The 14,666-nt window shown below is 39.8% G+C and overlaps 1 protein-coding gene across 3 annotated transcripts in view; it reads right to left on the reverse strand.

The window, feature by feature from the left end:
- The window catches only part of RALGPS2 (Ral GEF with PH domain and SH3 binding motif 2), a 298,932-nt gene that overhangs the window by 72,741 nt on the left and 211,525 nt on the right, over positions 1-14,666 (reverse strand). For all 3 annotated transcript variants that reach the window (XM_045028272.1, XM_045028273.1, XM_045028274.1), the window contains 3 exons: positions 11,856-11,923; positions 3,135-3,270; positions 273-424 (listed from right to left, as the gene is read on the reverse strand). In XM_045028272.1, coding sequence (XP_044884207.1) covers positions 273-424; positions 3,135-3,270; positions 11,856-11,923 — 356 coding nt within the window. The remainder of the gene's footprint in view (positions 1-272; positions 425-3,134; positions 3,271-11,855; positions 11,924-14,666) is intronic.

Genomic DNA, 14,666 nt, shown 5'->3' on the forward strand with positions numbered 1-14,666 from the left:
TCTGGAAAGAAAGTGGTAAAACAATTATTGTTTGGACGCATCACTGAATAGGTTTAAAAACAATCATCTAATAATGAGCTCTCAAGCTGCAGTTCAGGTCATGCCATTTATTCTGTCACTTTTCACATACAGTCCCCCCGCTGCACATTCCTGCCTACCTTTGTTCTAAAACGCTATTACAATTTTATAATAGTCCTGCTGGTACACACCATTGAGTCAACTGTACTAAAACACATTTTTACTAGCACAGCTAAATTTTAAAAATGTCTCACCTATTGAAATTCCACTAGAAAGGGTGGAGCTCTCTGCTTGCCCTCTGGATGGGGCATGAGGTTCCATGACACTGTCGTCCAATAGGTGCCTTGGTCCTGCGTTGGGGAATGTTGCACTTTTAAACTCTGCTGTATTCATTTTGTGTATGAAACTGGAACAAATGAGGATACAAATATTCTTAATACATTTCAACAGCCACTGCTCCAAGGTATTAAAGAATACTACATAGTTTGCTGTGCACCCCTTGATAATTTAATGGGCTCATTGACAAAGCTCTAGTGGTATAACTTGCGTGGGTTATTAGTACCAAAACTGCTCAATGCCCCTGAGGACCGAGGGATGACTGTTGCTTGAAATAACATTTATCTGAATGAAAATGAAAGTACTTTAATTTAATTATAAGAACTTTGAAAATTAACTGTATTTTATGCGCTAGGGACAAAATGAGGTCATGTTAGCCTCATACTTGCACAGATAAACATCATGTTTTTATTGTAGTTTATAAAGCTTTCACATGAAAGAGATGAATTAGAGAATAATCTCTAGAACGTGCTCCTTGAGGTGACCAGGGAACTGAGGAGACACTGACATAGTTTTTGGGTATACTTTCAAAAGAAGGGTAACGAGCGTTGCTCAGCCATGGAACAGATTTAATTATAGCTTAAAAGGAAGTTGACTGTCTGCCTCAGCAAAAGGTAAGTGGTATGTGAGATATAAAGCTGGTCTAGAAGTTTTTCTGCATGGGTTTTTAAAAGTAGCTAATATGAAAGAGCAAATAAAAACTCCATGATTTTTACTGGACTTTCAATTAAAAAAAATCAAATGCTTCATGAAGGAAAAATGAATCTGCTTCTCTAAAAGAATGATGTAAACAGGCCCAAAGGCCAGAGTGTCAATGATGCAATTGGACCATATCTAGCTCAGAGTGGAGCAGAAGGGGGTAACACCACATTGGAAAGTCAAAACTCAATAGGTATCTTGGTGGAAAATGCCTCTATTTAAAAAAATATCAAAATGTTTTAATTACAGAGACTGACTAGAGACCATAGCAAAGTGTACACTGGGAAACAGAAGTCAAAACTGAGAAACTTTATGCTGATATGTCACAAATGTTACTGATTAATGGGCTGCAGTGCCAGGGGAGCTCCTTCAATAGTCAATCACAGCTCATCAAAGCACTGGGGAGAGCAAACCAACACCAGTTAATTCTGACAGCTAGAACTTCTGAGTTCCTGCCAGCTCGTCCCACAGATGCAAGAGCCAATGTGTAGGAATCCACTGAGACTGGTATTCTCACTGTAGCGTAAAATTCCTTACCTGTATAACTACTGTTCTCTAAAAGTAACATTCTACACAGCTCCATATTTTAAATTCATGTGGAATTCAGAACTGTCTAAGGATACAGAAAAGTACAGCTCCTGTCCCATACAACTCTACACAGAAGTCTTGAGCTATAATGGGTACATGAACACATAGTAGCTAACTTCTCATTATAAGCCTCTGTTAGAACTACTGCCATGAATCTCAGAAGCTAACAGGACAAATCTTAGCTCTTCAATAACTATGAATACACAAAACTGTTCGAAGAAAAAATGAAATTAGCAGTTTATCATTTCTCTGTAGGTAAACATTGTTATTGCTAGAGACTACTGAGCTTGAAGAAGTTCTGAAACCAGTAAATCATTTGGGATAAATTTCCAGTGCAGTGCAGAGATTTGGCTCTGTGACTCGAGTTGCCATTAATGTGAGTCTTGGAGATACAGTGCTGTGTACCAATATTTGGTAAAGTATATATATATAATAAATTCTATCTGATTCCTTTAGAGTTCTGTTAGGACAGAACAAATCTGAGAATGGCTAACACAACTTTTAAATCGACAGTCCCACTAAAGTGTGTTTGCCTGTTACAAAATTAAGGGGCACAAAAGTCCAAAACAAAAGAAGTTTTTTCTCTCTCCATTCTTTTGGGATAGAGTGGACTTCATTGCATGTATAGGATGTTTTTCTTCTTTAAACAGCAATTGTAGAGGTTAAATTTCATGCGAGCAAGTTTACAGAGAAATAATTCAACATGTCTCACATACAATTGGAGATAATTAGTTCATCTCAAAACAATAAAAGCTGGATGCACTTTATTATGGCCTCAATTCCTTTCAGCTGTAATTTATGGAAGGCATAAGGGAAAGGAGAGAATATTAATTAGAAGGATAACTGATTAAAAAGGAACTAAACACCACTTGCTTAAAAATTATTAAAAATCTACTACTTGAAGTACCATACTAAATGAGCAACCTTGTGAGACAGAATTATTTTAGCTTCACATAGAGAAAGGTGCTCTGGTTCTAAGCAATCATATTGTACCTGCCAGATTTGGAATCTCATGGGATCTGCTCTTGCAAATTCAAAAAATAAAGGTAACCCAAATTGCTGCAGGTAACAAGACGCAATCCATGCAAGCTCTTAAATCACATAAGTATCAGGACCTTTTTTATTTTTACTTAAAAAGCAATTTTATGTTAAGTGTGCAATGAGGAAATCCAGGTCAGGTACTCTAACTGAGGAAGATCTGGTTCATCGTTTCCTGAGTCAGGCTCACTCACAGAAGGCGAGCTGTAAGGAATGCAGCTTTTCAGAGGCAAGCAGTAAGACATCATAATGCAAGTTAAAAAAAAACCTGATAAACTAATGGACAAACCCTGTTTCTTGCATAAATTCCTTCCAGAATATGAGCTGTGTTTTGTGGTCTTTATATAGAAAGATTGCTAATTAAATACTTCGATTTTTAAAGCAAAAGCTTTTGTTGTCAGAAGACGGTCCAATATGTAAATGCTCAAACTTGTAAAAGTAAATAAAATGCTGACTTGTATCCCAAGCTGTGACATTTCCTATGCCCATGTGGTATCAGGTTCCTAGGTGATGGAGGAGTTGGTGGGAGCAATGCTCCTTCAGCTGCAACATTTTTCCGTGCACTTTGTGGAGATGCTCCTACTTCAGAGCCTGTGAGCAAAGGAAAAATAGGAAATTCCAACTGAGCATGAGAAATACCAATGTGACTACTTCAAATGCTATTCATCAGACCTCCAAAAAAATACAAGGTTCATATCTTTTTAAAAATTGTACAAGATTCTTACTGAGAAAATACTGCAGGATCTTGCTAAAGTACAAAATTAAAATTCAGTTTAAGAGGAGCTGATAATTATTGTTAAAAAAGCAATAAGAATATAAACATTTGAGTCTTTTAAAAAAGTCAAACCATTATACTATACATTCCGATTAGATAAGTAATGTGTCTTTTGGTATACTCTGATACAAAGGAAGCATCTAAAAGGAATAAGAAAAAGGTTTCTTTTGATCTTAACCTTTTCATCTTTATAACATAGTTTTACCATTAAGTAGTTATTCCTCCTAACATCATTGTGAAATAAAAGGGCTTTTTCTCCATGTCACAGAGAGGGAAGCAATCATAAATTTTATTATTCTATGTCATTTTAAAATAGTATTTATTCTTATTAAAATAATAAATATGTTAAAAAACCTGGAGCATTACAAAGGCAAAGCAGAGCCAGGTCAAGTCTGTTGGGAATGGAGAAGCTGGCTGGAAAGGAATTGATGGGTATGTCTACACTGCAGTTAAAAACCTGCACCTGGCCCATGCCAGCTTCCTCAGGCTCGCAGGGCTTGTGCTGCAGGGCTGTTTAATTGAGGTATAGACGTTCAGGCTCGGGTCTGGGACCCTCCCACCTTGCAGGGTCCTACAGCCAGGACTGCAGACCAAGCCTGAATGTCTACACAACTCGTTAGCTCAAGCCCTGCAGCTCAAGCCCTTAAACAACCGCTTAACTCAAGCCCCGTGAGCATGAGCCAGCTGCAGGTTTTTAATTGCAGTGTAGACATACTGTATAGCACATTTACATATTGTTTGTTCTTTAGATAGTTGTCTTAAAGCCACAAATAAAACAGGAGAAGCAGATTCAACTTTAGCTTACTAGCAGGGCCGGCTCCAAGTTTTTTGCCGCCCCAAGCAAAAAAAATTTCCTGCGCCCCCCAGCCCCGCCCCTTCCCCACCCCATTCCAACCCCTTCCTCAAATCCCCAGCCCCACCTCCTCCCCTGGGCTTGCCGCATTTCTCCTCCTACAGCTCCCTCCCTCCCAGGCTTGCCTGGGAGGGAGGGGGGAAAGCAGAGTGGCAGCGCACTCGGGGGAGGAGGCAGAGGTGAGCTGGGGGGAGCGGTTCCTCTGTCGTCCCCTCGGGTTACTTCCTGCGGCCCTCCCCACGCCCCACACCGCCGCAGCTCACCTCCACTCCGCCTGCTTCCCTGAGTGCGCTGCCGCCGCTTCGCTTCTCCCCCCTCCCTCCCAGGCTTGCCCCAAAACAGCTGATATGCACAGAGAGAGGTGGGAGAAGCAGAGCAGCGGCATGCTCAGGGGAGCAGGCGGCAGTGGAGTGGAGGAGCAGTTCCTCCCCCCCGCCAGGGTTACTTCCTGTGGCCCTCCCTGCGCCCCCCCACCGCTGCAGCTGACCTCCACTCAGGGCCAGCTCCTGGCTTTTTGCGTCCCAAGCCAAAAACAAACAAACAAACAAAAAGAGTCAGAGTGCCGCTCCAAGCACATGCTTGGAGCGCTGGTGCCTAGAGCCAGCCCTGCTTACTAGTAGCCTTACTGGTTTTGGATGCAGTGGTCCCCAATCTGATTTCTTGTTAGATAAGATTCCTTACAAAATATTAACTTTGCTATTTCATTGCACAAAGATCAGGAAATTCAGATTCAAGATTCCAATCAACACCTTAATTCTGTTCCTTTGCTTGTATACACTAAAATAGCGTCTTTAAGGAAACTGTGGAAGATCATGTCAACTGATGTTGAGATGGAAATAGGAGACAGACTTGTTGAAAATCTCTGGGTAAGGATAAAAGGGGTAAAAAACAAGGGTGATGTCATGGTAGAGGGTCTACTACAGACCACCTAAGCAGGAAGAAGAGGTGGACAAGGCTTTTTTTTTTTTTTTTTTTTTTAGCAACTAACAAAATGATCCAAAGCTTAGGACTTGGTGGTGATGGGGGACTTCAATTACCCAGACATCTGTTGGGAAAACAACATAGCAGGGCACAGATTATCCAACAAGTTCTTGGAATGTATTGGAGACAGGTTTTTGTTTTTTTTTAAATTTCAGAAGGTGGCGAAATCTACTAGAGAAGAGGCTGTTCTAGATTTGATTTTGACAAATAGGGAGGAACTGGTTGAGAATTTCAAAGTGGAAGGCAGCTTAGGTGAATGTGATCATGAAATGGTAGAGTTCATGATTCTAAGGAATGGTAGGAGGGAAAACAGCACAATAAAGATAATGGATTTCAAGAAGGCAGATTCTGGCAAACTCAGGGAGTTGGTAGGTAAGATCCCATGGGAAGCAAGTCTAAGGGGAGAAACAGTTCAAGAGAGCTCCCAGGTGTTTCAAAGAGATATTATATTAGGAAACAAGAGCAAACTATCCCACTGCATAGGAAAGACAGGAAGCATGGCAAAAGACCACCCTGGCTTAACCAAGAGATCTTCAATGATCTGAAACTCAAAAAAAGAGTCCTACAAAAAGCAGAAACTAGGTCAAATTATAAAGGATGAATATAAACAAATGACACAAGAATGTAGGGACAAAATTAGAAAGACCAAGGCACAAAATGAGAGTAAAATAGCTAGAGACAAAGGGTAACAAGAAAACATTCTACAAATACATTAGAAGCAAGAGGAAGACCAAGAACAGGATAAGCCCGTTAGTCAATCAGTGGAGAAAAAGCAACAGAAAATGTAGAAATGGCGGAAGTGCTAGATAACGTTTTTGTTTAATTTTTCACCAAACAAGTTAGTAATGATTGGATGTCTAACATAGTGAATGCCAGTGAAAATGAGGTAGGATCAGAGGCTAAAATAGGAACGAAAAAATTAAAAACTACTTCTATAAGTTAGAGGTCTTCAAGCCACCAGGGCCTGACGAAATACATCCTAGATACTCAAGGAGCTGACTGAGGAGATATCTGAGCCATTAGCGATTATCTTCTAAAAGGCACAGAAGATGGGAGAGATTCCAGAGGACTGGAAAAGGGCAAATATAGTGCCCATCTATAAGAAAGAAAAATAAGAACAACTCGGGGAATTACAGACTAGTCAGCTTAACTTCTATACCCAGAAACATAATGAAGAAAATAATTAAAAAATCAATTTGCAAACACCTAGAAGATAATAAGGTGATAAGTAACAGCCAGCATGGATTTGTCAAGAACAAATTGTGTCAAAGCAACCTAATAGCTTTCTTTGGCAGGGTAATACGCCTTGTGGATGGGGGGAAGCGGTAGACGCAGTATATCTTGACTTCACTAAGGTTTCTGATACTGTCTTCTATGACCTTCCGATAAACAAACTAGGGAAATACAACCTAGATGGAGATAGGTTTCAGAGGGGTAGCCGTGTTAGTCTGTATCAGCAAAAACAATGAGGAATCCTTGTGGCACCTTAGAGCACAGGTGGGCAAACTGTGGCCCGCGGGCCACATCCAGCCTGCGGGACCGTTCTCTCCGGCCCCTGAGCTCCTGGCCCGGGAGGCTAGCTCCCGGCCCCTCCCCTGCTATTCCCCCTCCCCTGCAGCCTCAGCTCACTGCGCCACTGGTGCAATGCTCTGGGCACAAGCTCCTGGGGCAGCACAGCTGCAGAGCCCGGCCTGACCCAGTGTTCTGTGCTGCGTGGTGCATGGCTGGCTCCAATTGGGTGGCGTGGCTGCCTGTCATGGTGCTCCCGGTAGCGCAGTAAGGGGGCAGGGGGGGGAGTTGGATAGAGGGCAGGGGAGTTTGGGGGGTGGTCAGGGGTGTGGATAGGGGTCGGGGCGGTCAGAGTACAAGGAAGTTGAATGGGGGCGGTCAGAGAGAAGGGGTGGTTGGATGGGGCAGGGGTCCCTGGGGGGCAGTCAGGAAGGAGAGGGGGTTCATAGAATAGAATATAGAATATCAGGGATGGAAGGGACCTCAGGAGATCATTTAGTCCAACCCCCGGCTCAAAGCAGGGCAAATTCCCAGACAGTTTTTTTTTTTTTTAAACCCCAGTTCCCTAAATAGCCCCCTCAAGGATTGAACTCACAACCTTGGGTTTAGCAGGCCAAATGCTCAAACCACTGAGCTATCCCTCCCCCAAAGAGTGTTGGATGGGGCAGTGGGAAGTTAGGGGCAGGGGGGCCGGGGGCGGTCAGGGAGAAGGTGTGGTTGGATGGATCAGGGGTCAGTTAGGGGCAGAGGGTCCAGGGGTGGTCAGGGGGCTTGGATGGGGCAGGAGTCCCAGGGGGCCGTCAGGGGGCGAGAAGCAGGAAGGGATAGGGGGTGGGGGACCGGGCCACGCCTGCCTGTTTCGGGAGGCACAACTTCCCCTAACTGGCCTGCCATACAATTTCTGAAACCCAATGCAGCCCTCAGGCCAAAAAGTTTGCCTGCCCCTGCCTTAGAAACTAACAAATTTATTTGGGGATAAGCTTTCATGGGCTATAACCCACTTCATCAGATGCACGGAGTGAAAAATACAGTAGGCAGGTATAAATATACAGCACATGAAAAGATGGAGTTGCCTTACCAAGTGGGGGATCTACTATAAGGTGAGTCCTTATCTGGTTGGAAAAACATTCCCAGAGAGTAGTTATCAGTGGTTCACAGTAAAGCTGGAAGGGAATATCGAGGCGGGTCCTGCAGGGATCAGTTCTGGGCCCAGTTCTGTTCAATATCTTCATCAATGATTTAGATAATGGCATAGAGAGTACACTTAAAGTTTGCGGACGATGACAAGCTGGGAGGGTTGCAAGTATTTTGGAGGATGGGATTAAAATTCTAAATAATCTGGACAAACTAGAGAAATGGTTGAAAGTAAATAAGATGAAATTCAGTAAGAATGAATGCAAATTACTCTACTTAGGAAGGAACCATCAGTTGCACACATACAAAATGGAAATGACTGCTTATGAAAGAGTACTGCAGAAAGGGATCTGGGGTCACAGTTAGGACCCTGCAAAATTCACAGCTGTGAAAAATGTGTTACAGATCGTGAAATCTGGTCTCCCCTGTGAAATCTGGTCTTGTGTGTACGTTTACCCTATACTATACAGATTTCACAGGGAAGATCAGCGTTTCTCAAACAGGAGGTCCTGACCCAAAACAGGGTTGTGTGGGGGAGGGGTTCTCAAGGTTATTGTAGCGGCGTCATGGTATAGCATAGAAGTATGGGTGGCAGTCTTCAGAGCTTGGTGGCTGGAAAACGGTGGCTTGATTTCTAAAATTCTATGACTGTGAAATTGACCAACATGGACCGTGAATTTGGTAGAGCCCTAGTCTCAGTGGATCACGAGCTAAATATGAGTCAACAACGTAACACTATTGAAAAGAAAAATAATAATATTTAATTCCAGAATGAATTAGCAGAAGTGTTGTAACAGGACATGAAAAGTAATTCTTCTGCATTGATATGGCCTCAACTGGAACACTGTGTCCAGTTCTGGGCATCACATTTCAGGAAAGATCTGGACAAATAGGAAAAAGTCCAGAGAAGAGCAACAAAAATGATTAAAGGTCTATAAAACATGACCTATAAGGGAAGATTGAAAAAAATGGGTTTATTTAGTCTGGAGAAGAGAAGACTGAGGGGAGAACATAACAGTTTTCAAGTATAAAAAAGATTGTTACAAGGAGGAGGGAGAAAAATTGTTTTCCTTAACCTCTGAGGACAGGACAAGAAGCAACGGCCTTAAATTGCAGCAAGGGCAGTTTAGATTGGATATTAGGAAAAACTTCCTTACTCTCAGGGTAGTTAAGCATTGGAATAAATTGCCTAGGGAGGTTGTGGAAACTCTATAATTGGAGATTTTTAAGAGCAGGTTAGAAAAACACCTGTCAGGGATGGTCTAGATAATATTTAGTCCTGCCATGAGTTCAGGGGACTGGACTAGATGACCTCTCAAGGTCCCTTCTAGTCCTACATTTCTATGATTACCCAAATACAATTTTTTTTTAATGTATCCTGTAACCTTAGAGACACATATGCTAGTAATTATTTGGAGAACACATGGAGAATGCATGAGGTCCCAGAGAACTGAGAAGGGCAAACATAGTACCTATCTTTAAAATGGGGAACAAAGAGGACCCAGGAGACTATACACCAGTCAGCAATAATTTTCTAAGCATCTATAGGATAACAGGATTGTACGTAATAGCCAGCACCGATTTGTCAAAAACAAATCATGCCACGCCAACCTGATTTCCTTCTTTGACAGGGTTATTGGCCTAGTGGATAGAAGGAAAGATGTAGACAAGATATATCTTGATTTTAGCAAGGCTTTTGAGAAAGTCCCACATGACAGTCTTATATGCAAATTAGGAAAATGTGGTGTAGATGAAATTACTACAAGGTAGTTCCAAAACTGGTTGAAAGGTTGTATTCAGAGAGTCATTATCAATGGTTTGCTGCCAAACTGGGAGGATGTATCTAGTGGGATCTGGCAGGGGTCAGTCCTGGGTCCAGTACCATTCAATATTTTCATTAATGATTTAGATAATGGAGTGGAGAGTATCCTTCTAAAATTTTTGGATGACACCAGCTGGGAGGGGTTGCAAGAGCTTCAAAATGACTGAGACAAATTGGAGAATATCATCAACATGAAGATATTCAATAAAGTGCAATGTACTACACCCAGGAAGAAAAAAAACAAATGCACAACTACAAAATGGGCAATAATTGATTAGGCAGTAGTACTGCTGAAAAGGATTTGGGGGTTATAATGGATCATAAATTGAATACGAGTCAACAGTGTGATGCAGTTGGTAAAAAAGTTAATATTGTTCAGGTGTGTATTAACAGGAGTGTTATAAATAAGATATGGGAGGTAACTGTCCTGCCTACTTGGCACTGGTGAGGACTCAGCTGGAGTACTGTGTCCAGTTCTGAGCACCACATTTTAGGAAAGATATGGACTAACTGGAGAGTCCAGAGGAGAGCAACAAAAATGATAAAAGGTTTTAAAAAATGGGCATATTTAGTCTTGAGAAAAGAAGACTGAGGGGAAACCTGATAAGACTTCAAATATGTTAAGGGTTGTTATAAGACGGTGGTGATAAATTGTTTTCCATGTCCACTAAACATAGGACAATATGTAATGGGTTTAATCTGGAGATTTAGGTTAGCTAGCAAGGGAGATGTAGGTTAGATAGCATGAAAATCTTTCTAACTACAGTAGAACCTTGAAGTTTCAAACACACCAGTCAACCACACACCTCATTTGGAACTGGAAATACACAATCAGGCAGCAGAAGAGACGGGAAGAAAAAAAAAAAAAAAAGCAAATGCAATACAGTACTGTGTTAAATGTAAACGACTAAAAAAATCAAGGGAAAGCAGCATTTTTCTTTTGCATAGTAAAGTTTCAAAGATGTATTAAGTCACTGTTATAATAATATAATAATATAATTATTATATTATTATGTCACTGTTCAGTTATAAACTTTTGAAAGAACAACCGTAACATTTTGTTCAGTTATGAACATTTCAGAATTACGAACAACCTCCATTCCTGAAGTGTTTGTAACTTTAAGGTTCTACTGTATAAGGACAGCTAAACACTGGAACAGGCTACTAAGGGAGGTTGTGGAATAGCTGTCATTGGAGATCTTTAACAGGTTAGATAAACACCTGTCAGAGATAGTATAGGTATACTTGGTCCTGCTTCAGTGAAGGAGTCTGGATTAGATGATTTCTTAAGGTCCCTTCTAGCCCTACATTTCTGTGATTCTAAGATTCTATGTACCATAGCATTTTCCTCTTACTGCATACCCTGAAGCTAAATTTTAATAATCGTTTTCCTGTAAGAAAGTGTAACGTTGAAAAAGTTTATTTTTAAACTATGTGTGCATTATTTCGGAGGGTAAATTGGCTCACAGGCCCTGACCTGTGGTTACACCAGTTCCTTACATATGCTGAATCTTTTGCTAGTTAACCAGATGTCTTCTTTAATAGCATTTCTTTTATACTATATTAGGAGCAGTTCCTTAACATATTAAAATGTTTATTTTAAAGAAATAATTGTACTTTCAGTCTAAGAGTAGATTTTCAAAAGCACCCAAGTGAATTAGGAGCACGAGTCTCATTGAAAATATTTGAACTTGTGCTCCTAAGTCACATTGACTCTTGAAAATCCCACCATAAAACATTTTTAAATGTACATCTTGTATGCTGCAGATCAAACAAGATCTACACCTTTGACAGGTAATTGTTCCAAGAAAGAAAAGGCATTTAAGAGGAAAACAGCAAATATGAAGTTATTTAGTGTGACATGGCAGACAATGAATATTTAAATGTAAAGTTAAATTTCATATTTAAACCAAGGAACTGACTCAGTTTCCTATGACAACAAGAGTCTACTTACAGAACAAATTTAGAATTTTTATGACAAATACATTTTGTAAATCTTTTATCGCACTTCACTTTTAGGTAAATATTTTTTGTACTAGTAACTCAAAGGCAGTGGAGAATGGATTTCAGATTTTGATGCCTTCTGGTAAGTAAGCATTTACCTACTAAATCTTCTCTGGAAGCAGCAGAACGAGGGGTGCTGGTTCCTGGCTCTATCTTTAATGAAAGCCTGCATTAAAAAAGGAATAGAAGTTAAAGTGTTAATTTATCAGGAACCTGAAGTGTTTTAATGTAAAGCTTTGAAAGCTAAAATATTTGTTGGCTTATGCTGCAAGATGTTTTGCTATCACAAGTGTAAGAGAGGCTATGCACATACGAGAAATTTCAGATATGCATATCACTCATGTAGCAATTAAAAGGGGGCAACAACCAACCCACTTTTTTTTCCTTTTACTTAACCCAAGTTTATATTTATTGTACTTGATGTTCTGCTTTCCACAGCAGTGATGAAAATAAAAAGGCATATGCAGGAGTCACAGTAGGCAAAACCATTTATTATCCTCTGTTTTAATTTGTTCTGAAACCCCTATAACAGTGTCTCAAACTTTTTTTTTTTTTTTAAACTGGTGACCCCTTTCACATAGCATGTCTCTGAGTGTGATCCCCCGCCCTTATAAATTTAAAACATTTTTTTATATATTTAACACCATAATAAATGCTGGAGGCAAAGTGGGGTTTGGGATGGAGCTTGGCAGCTCGTGACCCCCCCCATGTAATAACATCGCAACACCCAGTTTGAGAACCCCTGCCTTATAGGTTTTAACCAATAAGAACATAAGAATGGCCACATTGGGTCAGATCAATGATCCCGTCTAGCCCAGTACCCTGTCTTCTGACAGTGGCCAGTGCCAGATGCTTCAAAGGGAGTGAACAGAAGACAACAAATTTATCAAGTGATCCACCTGATCTTCCGGTTCCAGCTTCTAGTAGTTAGAGGTGTAGACACACTCAAAGCATGGAGTTGCATCCCTGACCATCTTGGCTAATAGCCATTGAGAGACCTATCTTCCATGAACTTATCTAATTCTTTTTTTTGAATTAGATATATTTTTGGCCCTCACAACATCCTTTGGCAATGAGTTCCACAGGTCAACTGAGCGTTGTGGGAAGAAGTACTTCCACATGTTTGTTTTAAACTGCTACCTATTAATTTCACTGGATGACCCCTTGTTCATATGTTATGTGAAGGGGTAAACATCACCAGTGAAATGTGCTCTACTATTTTAAAAACAAATGAAATATCCTTCTGTAGATTTTTGATACAATATATAATCATATTGACTGGGTTAATAATTCAAGCTGTTTACTTTTCCATGATGTCTTCAATATTATTGGAAAGCTGCAAACTGCTTTTTGCTGAACATTTTGATGAATTGACCATTTTTAAATTAACACGAAGTTAGGAAGAACTTTTTAGAAAATAAAAGTTTAAAGGTTTGTTAGCCACAGGAATAATTTATACAATATTGTTAACATTTTAAAATTACCAGTTCAATACAGCTTCATGAAAAAGGAAACTGTTTAAGTACTTTTTCTTCTGAGACTTATTTTTAACTAACTATCTTAACTGCAGATAGTTACCTCTCTGACCCTTCACCTGTCAGAGAAAAGGGGTAGTTTTCCTTTGAAGAGAAAGAAAATGCTACAAGATTTAAGTATCAGTTGGTTTTCTCAAAGTAGTAATGGCCATCTCCTTTCACCTTGAAGAGACCAAAGTTATCTCCACAATTTTCTCAGTATACAAAGGCATATGCACTACTAAAATCATATTCCTCATTCAGTTAAACCGCATGACTCCATTGACTTCGCCTAGTCCATAAAATGAACATAGGAATCGCTACTTTGGACCAATTCACTATATCTTCTAGTCCAATATCTAATCTCTGACTGTGGTCAGAGCCAGATGGTTCACAAGAAGGTGCAAGAATCTCTAATGAACAATTATAGAATAGCTTCCTTGGAATTCCATGGAATTTTCTTTCTAGCTACCACCAATGATTGGCTTATGCACTGAAGCATGAGGATTTGTGTCTCTTATAATTTTTAATCTCTCTCATAAACCTATGGATGTTCTATAGTTACTTAGTTACATGTAGTTCTTTTTGGAATTCTGCTAAGGTCTTGGAGTCAATTATATCTTGTGGCAAATGAGTTACACACGTTAATTAAGTGTTGCATAAAATGTAATTTCTTTTTATCAAATGTAAATGTATTTCTTTTTATCAGATTCCCCTTAGTTCTTATATGAAAAAGTGTAAATAGGAGTGCCTAGTTTACCTTCGCTATACCATTCATTACTTTATATATCTTTATTACCTTATATCTCCTCTCCAAACAGTTCCATCTTTCCACACTCTCCTCATATGCAAGTCTCTCCGTGCCTCTTATTTTCATTGTCTACTTCTGTATCCCTTCTATTATGCTTAAAGGGTTTTCCAAATAAAAAAACATATTCCGCTCTGCATTTAATTCTTTCTATTGTTACACCACCTAAAATTACTGAAATAGAGTAATGAAAAAAAATCTCTACTCTGATCAGTTTGTTTACTTTCTGCCTTCAACAGCATTTTGCAGTTTTACAGCAGAGTAAAGATACTATACTGGATTTTTTCCAACTTTAATGTTTAATTTTCTTAAATATCTATCCCTCAAACAATAACAAAATAAAATGTTTAAAGGAAAAATTTAAGTCACGACTACTGTAGCTTATTTTCTAACTCCAGTTTCTTCTCAGTCTCCTTATAGTAAAGAGAGAGAGACTTATGGAAGTAAGAGAGTGGCAGTGTTGAGGTTAGATTTATTTACCTAAATGAAAGCAGGATCTCTTGCCTGCTCATTATTGTATTCAAGGTTTCTGTTACATAAAACTCACTTTTTTAAAAGGAAAAAGAAAAGGTTACCTAGTCAGTTGT

Source organism: Mauremys mutica, chromosome 8 (assembly GCF_020497125.1).
Source record: "Mauremys mutica isolate MM-2020 ecotype Southern chromosome 8, ASM2049712v1, whole genome shotgun sequence".
Classification (NCBI taxonomy): Eukaryota; Metazoa; Chordata; order Testudines; family Geoemydidae; genus Mauremys; species Mauremys mutica.